We start from the raw sequence: 13,389 nt of genomic DNA on the forward strand, positions 1-13,389 counted from the left end.
AGATAAAAATCAAGGAGTAAACAGGCTGAGAATGTTGTTATAATGACCAAAAAGCCTTTCAAGCCAATTGCAGGAAAACTCGAGATTTCATCATGCTACTCAGAACAGTGTGCAATTTAAAATTTATATATTGTTTATTTCTGGAATTTTTCATTTAATATTTTTGGACTGTGGTTGACTGTGGGAAACCAAAACCTTGGGAAGTGAAACCACAGATCAGAGGGCACTAATATCTTTTCGAACCACAAAGACACATCTCTAGACTTGCCCCAAATCTGTACTCTCCTATTTGAGAACCACTGCGTCAGAGATTGCTTTAAAAATCCTTAATTATTGTTAATTTTGTCAGGTGCAATGAGCTTTTTTTGTGTGTGTGTGGAGCTGTCTCTTAATTTAATTCTTTAGAAAATGATAAAAACTCATCATACTAATACAAAGAGGAGACTAAGACTTAATATCAGTAGTGAATTTCATGACATTCTTGAAGGAGGTGAGTGGTAATTATATTTAATAAACCTGTACAGGATTAGTGATTTGGGAGTAATAAATATAAAAAAACTCTCCAGGGCAGTGATGCTTGGAAATATATTTGTTTTCATAATGTTGATTTTCTTGCACCTATTTCGGTGATAAGGTAGAACCTGAATCCTTCATGATTCTTTGTAATCAAATTTTTTTTAAGGTATATCATACTATAAAATATTATATAGGTTGATTTTTCTGTATGCCTATAAATGTAAAGCCACCACCAGATCAAGATACAGACCATTCCCACCATCCTAGAACCCATCCCTCTCCCACCTCTTCTGTTAATACCCATGCCCCTCCTCCCAGAAGTAACCACTATTTTAACTTCTATCATAAGTTAATTTTGCCTGTTCTTAAAATTCATACTATTTGAATTATATAGTATGTATTCTTTTGTGGCTGGCTTCTTTTGCTGAACATAATGAGATCCTCACTTTATTCTTAAGTCAAATTCCATGGTCACTAACCAATAACAACAGCATTCCCAAAGAAATTCTGATAATGTGGTTAGGACACCAAAGGAGGTACCCACTTCGTGGTTGATGATTCCAGACATGCACTGATTCAGACCCAGTTTGTTGAACTCATTGAGTCCACAGGCCAGCACTTTGCCCGACTGGGTCAGCAGAAATGTCCCATCACAGCCACATTGAACTGCAACAATAATCAAGGCCTTGGGAACCTCCACCTGTGAGAAAAAAAAAAATCCCCTAGATATAACTTATATTAGGAAAAAACCTTCAGATTCTTTCAAAAGTGATGTCCTACATTTAGCAGAATGACAATAGGGAAGTAAAGGTTGTTCTATTCAGATATGCACTGCAGCTTAGAGGCTACTGTTTTCAATAAGGAGCTCAAGTTTTATAATAAAGTAACAGAAGGTAGTTCCACGTCAGCTAAATGGATAACCCCAAAGTTTGTTTTAGCAATAGGTCTTACTTAGAACTTCTCAGGTGACATTGGGAAAGGAGAAACTTCATTCCCCATTGCCCATTTTGTCCTCTGAAGCAGAAAACCCCAGGACAGTTATAAAAGAAACTCAGTGGCCCTGTGGGGTCCCAGTCTGGTCATATTATAGGTGAGGAGATAAGAACACTGAGGTACCAGCCAGGACTTCCAAAGGCTCACATCCCTTTGCAGCTAACTAGACAGGGATAGAGAACAGTGGGTGGACATGATGGATGTCTGAAAACTTAAACATCAAAATTTCTAGTATAGCCTTTTCAGGAGAAGAGGAATAGCTGGGAATCACATTGAGAATAGTCCCACAAATAGGTAAGTTAATTTTAAAAATATAAACGTTCTAGTGAATGGTATAGTAGATTATGGTCAACCTTCGAGTGGGCGAGCTTGTGCACAAGGGTGGATGTAAGAGATATGTGACTGTGCTCTTCCCTCGGCTGGTTTCAGCTCCTGTGTCAGCTAGTGCAGTGCTAAATAAAAATAACTATTTCATCTAGTGTTCAATTGTGGAATAGAAGGGGAAAATGACTGTGTTGGGTTAAGAGACAATACATTACTTGCCAATATCTTTCCAAGGAATTTTCCAGGGTGTATTTAGCTCAATGTGACTTTTTCACTGTACAAGACGATTTTAGCTCTAATTCCTGAGTTAAGATGTGACTCCCGAGTGTCCACAGTGGATGTATCCTCTTTCTCATGATTTAGTCAGATGACAAGACTGCACAGTGCTAAATCAGGAATCCTGGATTGTCAGTGTCCCAGATAGGAAATATTTCAGAAATAAAACACCTTGATATGAGGAGTCAAGGAAAGAGGACTTGTGACTGTGTGACCTAGACAAGCTTTAGGAAGAAGCTGCCTCTGATTTTACCTTTTGTGGTGTATAATAATCCTCTTCTGAATCCAAACCCAGTCGTCCTGAGACACACATAAAAAAAAAAAATCATTAAAATGATGGACTCCTTCCCAAGGAAAACATTCTATAAGATTTTTTTTACTGAATTAACACTTCTCAAGTAGAGGCTGCATGACGTGTTTTGATGCACAGACGTTTCAAGTCAGGTTGTATGCCTAGGAATAAGTGGACAGAGGCAAGGCCACACCTACCATATTCCCCACAGCCCCAAGAGTAGACTTCTTTGTTTCGTGTCAAAACAACCACATGATTATCCCCACAGGAGACCTGCTCCACTGGATTGTTCAGGAAGAAGTTCAGCTGCATGGGTTCTAGTACTTCGGGGCCAGCAACCTTAGCCACCCCCATGCAGCCATAATAATCAGATCCAAAGGCATAGAGCTGACCTTCATCTGCAAAAGAAAAGCAGAACCCATCAAAAGAATGACTTATTTTGTCCAATTGGAAAGCTGGGCAGGGCTGGAATGAAGACTACCCCAGCCAATGATCTCGTATGAGATGATTACATCAGAGAAATCTGAAAGATGATCTGCATGTTGTTTGCATTTAGGGGGTTGCATGTACTGTTACAATAACAGTTTTTTGTTTTTTTGTTTTTAAAGAGTGGTAGTATTAGCATGTTAGAAAAGCTTATAATTTTACTGGGGCCATCTCCACTTTTAGAGAAAAAGAGAAGTACCAAGGAATCATAAAGTGAGTAACAGCAAGAACAAAACTAAATTTTAGCTCTTGATTCTTGATTTAGTGTTATCCACACCTGACTAGGTGGTGAGGTTATTTTTTGCTACATCTAGGCCATATACAACATATTTCTCCTGATCCCACTTCTCTCTTATCCACTTGTCTGCTCCTTGCTCATCAAACCCCAAATACTATAGCAAATTGGGCATGTAGTTATTAATGTATATATTTGCTCACTGTCTTTGGTTGTAAAATCCCAACTAAAACTGCACAGCATTAAGTATACTTGGGTGTTTTCTGCTGATGACTTACCTGTCACACAGACAGTAAAATCATCACCACATGACACCTGGCGGATAGCTTTGCCTTGCAACTTTTCCACATGCTTTGGCTGTCGGTAGGAGGCTTTGTCTCCATGGCCCAGCTGACCATGGAGTTTAGTGCCCCCTTGCATGTTCTGTGAAATAAAGAGGTCTTGTGAAGGTTTAACTTCTCATGCCAAAAGCGAATTTTCAATATAACTTCTTATTAAGAAAAACAGTTGGAAAAAAATCAGCTGGAGATTTAGAAATGAAAAAAAAAAAAAAATTAGCAAGGAGATTAAACCTTCTAATGGTAGGTAGTATAAAACTCCTGCCAGCAGGTAAAGATTTGAAAAATATCCAGATTGATATCCACTATGCCTTAAAATAAGGATACATTCTCAATTTTGTCTTTCTCCTTTAAGTCTAAGGTAAACTATATATTTAATTATAGGTAATGGTGAAAAAAAATTCTTTATATAGTCTAATTTATTTTCTGTAGGAATATAGCCTCTTGTAAATCCTTACTAGAAGTTTACAAATTTTTGTCAGTTTCCTTGATATATAGAACATTTATAAAGAATCTGGCTACATCAAAGAGGCTGCTATACAGCACTGAGAATAATCCTAAGTGACTTTTCAACAATTTTATAAAGATAAGTAATTCTTTTCATTTAATAACTCAACTGTAAGTCTTTATATAAACTTTTTTTTTAAGGCACTAATTTCTCTACCTCCACCTCTTAACTTCACCTGTGGCAAAACACCCAAGGCTAGTTCTTTAAGCAGTAGTGTTTTAGGAAATAACAAGTTAATACTCTACAATAGAGGCCAAATCATTCGTTCATTCTTTCAAAGATCAATAGCTGAATCTGTCTGCTCTATCACACACTGGGGATAAAGCCTGTCCTCATGGAGAAGTCATCCAAAATTAGTGGGAAAATGAGCTCCCTCAGAAAGAGGAGGCAGAGAGAGAACCAAGGGCCTAAGACAAGGTTGGGTAAAGGAAACGAGCCTGAGAAGGCACAGCCAAAGAAATAGGAGAAAAGCCAAGAGAACATGCTCTCATGGACGCCAAGGGAAGACAAAGCTTCCAGAAGGAGGGAGTGGTCAACTGTATCAATGCTTCTAGGAGATCAAGGAATATAAGGACTTGCTTATAAAAAGGACTTGCTTATAAAAAGTATCTGACTTATTTTCACAATTTATAGGTCATTTTGTCAATAGTAGTTTCAATCGAATGGCAGGGAAGTAAGCTGCATTGTAGGTGAATGAGAAACGAGTGGGAGATAAAGAAAGAGACAGCAAATACAAGCAATCTGTTCAAGAAGGTGAGAGACAGGGTAGAATCTAGAAGGAAACAAAGGAAAATCCTACTTGAGATATACCTAGCCAACTTCAATCACTGATGAAGTCTTGGAATTTTCCTGACATGGCACAGTGCTTCATTTGTTTACAAAGGTATTTCATAGATACTAGTTGCTCTGAACCTCATGGTAATACACGAAGTGGTTAAGCAACTTTCTGAAATAAACTGTAAATGAGAGAGTCCAAATCCAGGGCCTTTTTAATTCTTTCCCTCTTATTCATTCATTCATTGAAAAAACATATATGATAGTCCTAATATGTATCAGGCTTTGGGCATACATCAGTGAATTCTAAACAGACAAACTCACTGCTCTTGAAAGAGCTTACATTCCATTACCCCATGCTGCCACTCCCGCAGCACATGCTGAACTAACAAAATACTTAAGACATCCTGGGCCTGTAATCAATTACACTTACACCACTGTTCTAAAGTACTTAGCTTTCACTTACCACCCAGGTGTACAGTTCCTTCTCCACTGTCACCACTGCAAAGTGGGTATTCCCTGCACACACCTGCCGGGCACTACAGCCACTCTTGATGACATCCAGTTTCTGAGGAGTGGATTTTCCACCACCCCAAACATAGACTTCACTGGTTCGTGATGTTACCACAGCAATGGGTGCTTCAGTCACAGTGCTTGACCTGCCAACAACCCCCCAGAACAAAGGCACATTTAACATAAAAACTGTACCATAGAAAAATGCTTCCAGTCTGCTCCCTGAGAAGAACTGCCAATTATGGTATGAGAAAGTATGTTCTTTCTCAACAACTTACTTCAACCCTCTATCACAGCAGGCTTTGCAATTTCTGCCTCAGGGCTTCATCACAGCTCGGCCAGATAGGATTCCAGTCTGATCCATAACACCTACACTTTTCAACTTGTCAACATTCATCATGGTAATGATGTCCACTTTAGCAGGAGGATGAAATTATAGCTTTCTTTTTCTCAGAAATGACTATCTAACCTTTAAGCAGATGTTGGCTTCTGAAAGGATGCCAAAGGCTAATTACTGTGATCAAACAATGCACAGACCCAACAAAGAAAGATCCCCTGGTGGTAATTTAATATACATTACTTTTCAAGAGTCTCTTGAGCATTACCTTGGTCTCTTTGTAGGTGCATTAAGCAGTGTGACTTTTTCCTCCATCTCTCTACCAAAAGAAAGGCAAAGATATATGAGCAAAATAATAGGTTCCTACATTGCACTGGTGTCTCTTTAATGCATTTCACAGATTTAATCCTCTATAAACAATATGCTTCCTACAACTTTACAATACTTTTAGGAAAGTACCTCAGTACAACTCGAACAGTTACATAGGCCTGGCTTTAGACAATTCATTAAATATAAGGGGGCCAGCAGTTTGTGGCATTTGTTTTCTATCTCTGAGAAATGTTCCACTGGAACAGAGAGCTTTGAGGACCTGTGATGCACATTTCTAAGTACCTGCTATCATCTCCACCTAGTCTGCCCAGTGAGTCCCCAAACTCGACATCTCTAAATCTCAGCTCATTATCTTTCTCCCACACAGCTTTTCTTTCTGACACTCCTTTATTTCTATAACTGCCAGCCCCCATTCTCCCAGTTAACTAGGCTAAAAACCTCAGTCATTTCTGACTCATTTCTCTTCCTTTTTTCAATATCCAAGTTCTAGAGATTCTATCTATATGGTGCTCTTCATACTCACCTCTCCTTTCCAGTCTCACTGCCTTAGTTCGGGGCAGCTTTACTTCCCACCTGGACTATGGTAGCACCTCTTAATTGGTCTCACCACACGTCCAATCCACTTTAATCAGTCCTATACTGATTTAACACTGATATTAGTATTGCTAAATAACTCTTAGGCACTCTTCTCACCACATGAACTGCCCTCTCATAAACATCCAATACTTCTGTACTATTTTTTTAATTAAGCACAAATTCCTAGCTACCAAGATTCTCTAGCTACCTTTCCAGCCTTCCTTCCCTCTACTTACTCCCCATGTTCTGGTCCAGGATTAAATCAATTATAGCTCAATTCCTAGAGCAGTGCTTAGGCATCAATATTTTTTGAAAGCTCCTAAGATGCTGCTCTTGAGAGCCCAGGTCTAGAACTGCTAATCTATTTAATAGGAGTTGGTGTTTCCTGAATATTTTCCACAACTTGTTGTGTCTGCTTTATCTGGAAAACTCAAAGTACAAAGTTCTAATAAAGTACTGTGTGTAAATCTACAATTATCTCAATAAAAGCTGCAATTAAAAATTATCGTGAAAATATTTAAATAAGAGGTTAAAATAGCGATCATAGTGTTGGAAAATAAGTCAGATAAAAAATGTAAATATGCCTACTGATTCACAAAGGGTGATACTGCCTGAATATACAAAGAACATAAAAGGAAGGTCACGGTCCTGTATTTGGAATATCACACATAATTCTAGGCACTAAAACACTGTTCTGGAAAAGAACCTGACACAACAGAATAAAGGTATTAACCAAACAGAAAAGATTGTGGAATTCTGTATATGCTTAATGTATCTAAAGGGCAAGACTTAAAAAAGAGCATAGTAAATGTCTGAATATTAGGAAGATATAGAAACAAAGAACTGGTAGGGGAGGAAGAAGGGAAGTAAGGCAAAAACAATATAATAGGATGAAACACAGACTAGAACTTTTAAGAAGGATAAAGAACACCTCTTCTTTTAAGTTAGGCTTCTTTTAAGAAGCCTCTCTAGAAAGTGAGAGATAAAGGACTTACTCCTTATCTCTAAAGCCCACTAACAGAATAAATCTCAGGAAATAACCTGTCAGGAATCAATCAAGCTCAACTTTGAGAAATGGGCAAAAGATATCTGAAGAAGACCCCCTCCAACTCTAACCAACCATCTAAAGGAATGCACTAAAAACAAAGGCCTGTTTCAAATCTACACTACTATCCAACAACTGTTGAGCACTTTGTGCCAGGCCCTGGGCTGAGCACTTCATCATGACCTCCTTTAATCCTCACCTCACCTCACTTTATAGAGGAGAAAACTAAGGAACAGACATGTTAAATAACTTGACAAAGATAATGACAGAACTCAGATACAAACCTAAAAATGTCTGAGTCGAAAGCCCTCCTCTTAATTACCACACTCTATGCCCCAATTTGGGATTAAAACTCATAGATGTGGGGAGCACTGGACTCTACAGCCTCATTAGTATACATTTGGAACAAAATAGCATAGGCTAAGGAGGTGAAAGTCAGGAGCTATCCCCAAACGATAAAAGCAGAGATGTTGGTGGAAAACAGTACGAGAGCAGTCAAGCCAGGAAATACCACTCTCTCCTGTGGTACTCTGGCCGGGCCTCTAACAGTCAATCACCTACAGAAAGACAACAGAGTGACATCTTTGTATTTTACCTCCTGCGTTTCCTGAGAAGAGGTCGATCTAGCAGTTCATCTGCAGTGGGTCTCTGCTCAGGATCCTAAGAAGTTCAAATGGGGCTAGTTTTAATTTAAAGGGAATGGGCAAAATGGAATCTAAAGAGGCATTTCACTTCCTCTAGAAGGCTGTTGGATAATAATTCAAGACCACTGTATATTATCCTTTCGTCTCAAAAAACATAATTTCTTACGTCTCATTCCATGTTTCATGCTTATCTCATCACCATCAACACTTGTACTTAAATGAAAATGCACCTCTCTCACTTGTTCAGTTAGGGCAGTGGCTCTCAAATTTCAACATATATATATATAGAACATAATAAGCATGTTACAAATAAAGATTTCTGGGCTTTATCTACAGAGATCTTCATTTTTTTACTTGTAACCTCACCCTCCCCCACCCCAGAATTTGTTGGCTGAAGCATACAACTATTATTGATTTGACTAATAATGACGTAGAGCTACACTGCAAGGCAAACTGTGAGATATTAGAACTATATATATACTTACATTAAGAACTCTAAATTACCTCTGACTATACTTGTATAAAATCAAGTTACAAAAGTTAATCTTGATCATAAAAAAATGGAGCGTAATTTAGATAGTAAAATCATTTCAGAAATTAATAAAGAACAAAGCAGAAAAAATTAAGAATTTGTTGGCTGAAGCATACAACTATTATTGATTGTGAATGCCTATTCTTCTGGGTACAACCACAAATACTTCCTACCTGGGGAAGTGGATGTGGTTTTGTGTAGGTTCACCTATATCATACCCCAAACACTAAAGCTGGAAGGGAAAATACTAAACTGAAATCAATATGTAAGTCACACTTACTTGGTCAAGGCACGAATGGACCATCTGGATCAGTTCCAAAGAGTACTGGCTAGAATCAACTTCCATGGCCCGGATTCCTTGTACAATCTTCACACACAGATTGAGTGGATTCTATGAGAAAATGATGATTGCATTGTTCTTGGTTTTATAAAGATGACATTATAATCTACTATAGTAGGGGCTCTGAAATGCCTGTGACTATTATTTAAAGAAGTGGCAACAGTTCTGACTTCTTTTTATAACTATTAGTATGCATCAGCAAGAAATGGTTAAGGATGCAATGCTGCTATCAGAGGGAATGAAGCCAACTGGCCAACATGGAAATATGACTATGTGGCTAAGAGCATAATACTCAGAGTATATTATAATCTGACCCTTCAACTGAATCCCAAGAAAAAGGAAAGCAAGGTTAGCCATGCTTCTTGGCTCTAAGTACCTCTTTTGCCAACTAATTTACCTTCTAATTTATATCTCCTAATAGATTATACAGTTAATACTCTGCTCCAATAGACAATGTAGTGAATAATATTATGATAACACTATCATAACCTTTATTCAGAGACCACAATGTACTAGGCAGGCATGTTATGTATTTGATCTTTTTTAACCATTGCGAACACCGCACAAGGAGGTTATTATCATTACTAATTCAGAGATGTAAAGTAGCTTGCCCATAATAACACAGATCGTAAAAAATGGAGCCATAATTCCAATGAAAGTCTGTTTGACACCAAAACTCACTTTCCTTCCACTATAATATTTAGGAGACTTAGATGATACACCTGAATAAACTTGAGGCTTCAGATAAACAAATAGGTCTCATAAAAAGCCAATGAATGTGTATCATCTTACATTTGCATTTTTATACACATTATCAGAGCCTATCTGTGAAAGGGATATATATTTTTTCATTGTTATAGATAACAGATGATCAAAGAGATAAAGAGATTTGCCTAAGTTCTCACATCTGGTTTGTAAAGGAGATTGGATGTGCATTCACTTGTTACTCAAATTATGACATGGTCTAGTGGCATCAACATCATCTGGAAGGTATTGGCCCCACCCCAGACTTACTAAAACAGAGCCTGTATTTTAACAAGATGCCCAGGTGATTTCCAATATGTATTAAAGTTTGAGAAGAACTGCTTTATACTGGGCTTTACTTCAAAAGAAAAAAGACTTAAAGAGATTTGTTATCCATAAAACAATAGCAATCTTTAATAAGAGTAATTTTTCATGAAAAGATCAAAACATTTTAATGAGTATTTCATAATTTGCCTTAGCTTTTTTAAAAAAAATGACATAGCTAAAGCATAAGAAATGAAATGGCTTATCCAAACTGTAGCATCACATAGTTGATCCTAGAGCCAGTTTTAAAATTATAGTTAACAAATTCAAGAACAGTGCTCAAACTACTTGATTATGATTATTTCAATGGAAAATTCAAGTTGGACAGAAGTCTCATCTATAGAATTTTAATAATATGCTATTAAGCTAAAGCTTGAATACTAGTTGTTATTTTTTCCTACAGTTGATTTCTGTTCAATAAATCAGAAGCTCAGGAATAAATAAAGTTGATTTTCTCAATCAAGCTGTATCATTACAAGGAAAATGTAGGGATAACACATCAACTTACTGTAGCATCGAATGTTCTCTTTAGTGTAAGCAGTTCAAAAATGACACAACCTACTGCCCAGATATCAGACTTGAAATTGTATTTTACTCCTTGGCAGAGCTCTGGAGACATGTAATATGGAGTTCCCACAAGCTGTACAACAAAGGAAACAATCAAAGAAAAACTTCTTTTCTGAGGTAACCATATTAATAGTTCAACAACTTAATTATATTTCCCAGGAACTAGTGATAACAACCATAAAACATTCATCAGCATATTCCATAATGGTTGTTATAAGATGACGACACTATGGGAAGGAATCTCATTCATATCAACTTTCTTGGGCAAATTATAAAGGGATAATCTATGTGGTAAAGGCACTGTGGTAATCTGGGAGCTGCAACAGCTCTGATTCCTAGATCACAGAAGCTGCAGGCATTTAAGGTCCTCTGAAGACTTCACACAAAGACATACTTAGTAAAAGTTCATCAAGGGAAAAAAAACCAAAAAACTGGAAGTGGGGAAAAAAGTAACTGAATAAAAGTTCTAACTGAAATGCATAGTAATGAAACTTTTTAAATGGCTCAATTTAACATTTGTAATACTAACACAGCTAGTGAATTTCTTTCAAGTTTGAAAAACATTTCTTCAAAAATGTCTTGAATGGAGGTCATCTCTCTCCCAAGATGAGAGATAATGAGTGCCCCAGAAGTTCTAATAAAACTGACAGCCATCTTTAATCAGCGAAGAAATTTTCAGATGGCTTACACGGCATTTATAAATTTTCACATCACTCCGTCTTTGCATTTAACTGGCTAAGAAAAATCAAATCTTGGTTTTGTCAGATTATTATTCTTCATGAGAAAAATCTGTAAAAAGACCAGACTGATTCTACAGGAGCTCAATATTATCAGAAAACATCATCAGAACAAAATTAATTTTATTAACTTATATTTTAAAGTTCTTTTAAGGACAGAGAATTGTGAAACCATAAGAATAATAATTGGGTTTTATAATTCCTAAAAGGATTAAATCACTGTCTTTAAAGATTAACTTACGTCTGTTTATCAACAGGCTTTCTTATGAACAGGTGAGAAAGGACCTCCACAGTTTAAACTGTGTATGATATTAAAGACCAGATAATTCGCTGGGCATCAGCCTTTATTTGTAATACAGGGCTTCTGCACCAGAAAAATTCAAAGGAAACAGAGAAAGAGATGTCTAATATCTCATGCTCAAATATTAAATAAGAGATAAAGTGAAATCAACTAAAGATCCTAGGCTGGAAAATAAGGTGAAGCATTTTGTTGCTTTTTAGAAAAGTCTCTAATCAGTGCTAGAAAGGGCTATGAGGTCAGAGCTGCAATGTGGACGATGACTCGTAAACGAACACCTAAGCATATAAAGGACTGTTACTGAGCCCAAGGAAAAAAGCTCCTGGCAACTTGGTTTGTAAGTATGGAGAACTTGCAAGAATACTGAGAAAGGGTGCAAGATTTAGGGAGTATAGTTATATTTCATGGTGCTGGAAAGGAAAAGGAAATGAAAATAAGACAAGGGCAACACATACTTACTGTCTCAGCCATGGAATACTCAGAATTAAGTTTCTTTGCTAGGCCATAATCTCCAAGTTTTATCAGGTTTGCCTTGGTCAGAAAAATATTTAATGTCTTTATATCTCTGGAAAAAAAAAAGATCCTGCAGAGTAAGCCCATATAGCCAATTACTTTATCTCATCCCCCACTGCACCCAGGATTAGCAGAGAATAAAAATGAGTGTGTCACCACTGCTTAGACTGTTATTGGATCCCAAAGAATGGTCATCACTGTCACACGCACTTTAACATTGAAAAAGGGTCTTGGGAGAGTGGAGGCAGAGAATTAACTTTATCCTCCAGGGCTTCAGAGCATAGGTATGCCTCCCATACCACTGAAGCCATTAGGAAAAGTTGAGAGGGTCAGATAAAACAATGGTGCCACAGGTAATCCTAATTCCTATAAGGTGCACTGCCTCTTCAGTGACCACTTATGCCTTGAACTAAGAGATATTAAGGAAATTTCAACATTTGGTGTCAAAGTTTAAAATTTGTTATGGCAAGAGAAGAGGCTACATGTCTCGGCAGCAACATGATTAGGCTGTGTAGATTACCTAAATAAATTCACTGGCTATTTTTCTGAATATGAATTGATCATATGTAAAACAAATAAACTACCTGGTTCACATTCTGGCTTCTCTATCGAAAGATGTGAAAAAACCTGAACAATATTCTTCGTAACTTTTGAAAAGATAACAATATGTAACAGTAGCCATTTAATAGCTATCAAGAAATATATGCTAACAATTAATAAACCAACAAAAAAATTGGTGTATTAACATTAATCACGAGCAATGGTCAAGAAGGGTATAATGATGCAGAAATGTTCATAATAATTCTTTCCTATAACTAGAAATGAATAGAGAGCTGTTTTTCTCTCCAAAGATCAAGTAAAACTGTATAATTAATTATGCAAAATAAATAGGCTTTTATTTAAATTAAAAGAATTATAGTGAAAAACACTTGTGAATTGAGTATTATTGCTTAGAGAAAACATTTACTGTGAATTCTGACCAATCTTATATCATTTCTCATAGTGTCCTCTAAGCTTTACTGATGAATTAATGAAATTAACTCTAAAATATCTCTTAAAGAAATGACTGAGCAGTACTTAGTTATTGAGGAAATTCTTCCTAAATCACAAACACGGTTTAACTTCGGGAAATAAAGATAACACCCCT

At 36.8% G+C, this 13,389-nt stretch overlaps 1 protein-coding gene across 1 annotated transcript in view; it reads right to left on the reverse strand.

Annotated features, from left to right (window-relative positions):
- NEK9 (NIMA related kinase 9) overlaps positions 1–13,389 on the reverse strand; it is a 33,397-nt gene that overhangs the window by 14,704 nt on the left and 5,304 nt on the right. Inside the window, exons 5-14 of the mRNA XM_006925456.3 lie at positions 12,189–12,294; positions 10,636–10,767; positions 9,000–9,110; positions 8,139–8,203; positions 5,861–5,911; positions 5,209–5,401; positions 3,401–3,545; positions 2,599–2,799; positions 2,363–2,409; positions 1,026–1,216 (exon numbers count right to left, since the gene is read on the reverse strand). Of these exons, the coding sequence (XP_006925518.1) occupies positions 1,026–1,216; positions 2,363–2,409; positions 2,599–2,799; positions 3,401–3,545; positions 5,209–5,401; positions 5,861–5,911; positions 8,139–8,203; positions 9,000–9,110; positions 10,636–10,767; positions 12,189–12,294 (1,242 nt within the window). The remainder of the gene's footprint in view (positions 1–1,025; positions 1,217–2,362; positions 2,410–2,598; positions 2,800–3,400; positions 3,546–5,208; positions 5,402–5,860; positions 5,912–8,138; positions 8,204–8,999; positions 9,111–10,635; positions 10,768–12,188; positions 12,295–13,389) is intronic.

Source organism: Pteropus alecto, unplaced genomic scaffold (genome assembly GCF_000325575.1).
Source record: "Pteropus alecto unplaced genomic scaffold, ASM32557v1 scaffold8, whole genome shotgun sequence".
Taxonomy (NCBI): Eukaryota; Metazoa; Chordata; class Mammalia; order Chiroptera; family Pteropodidae; genus Pteropus; species Pteropus alecto.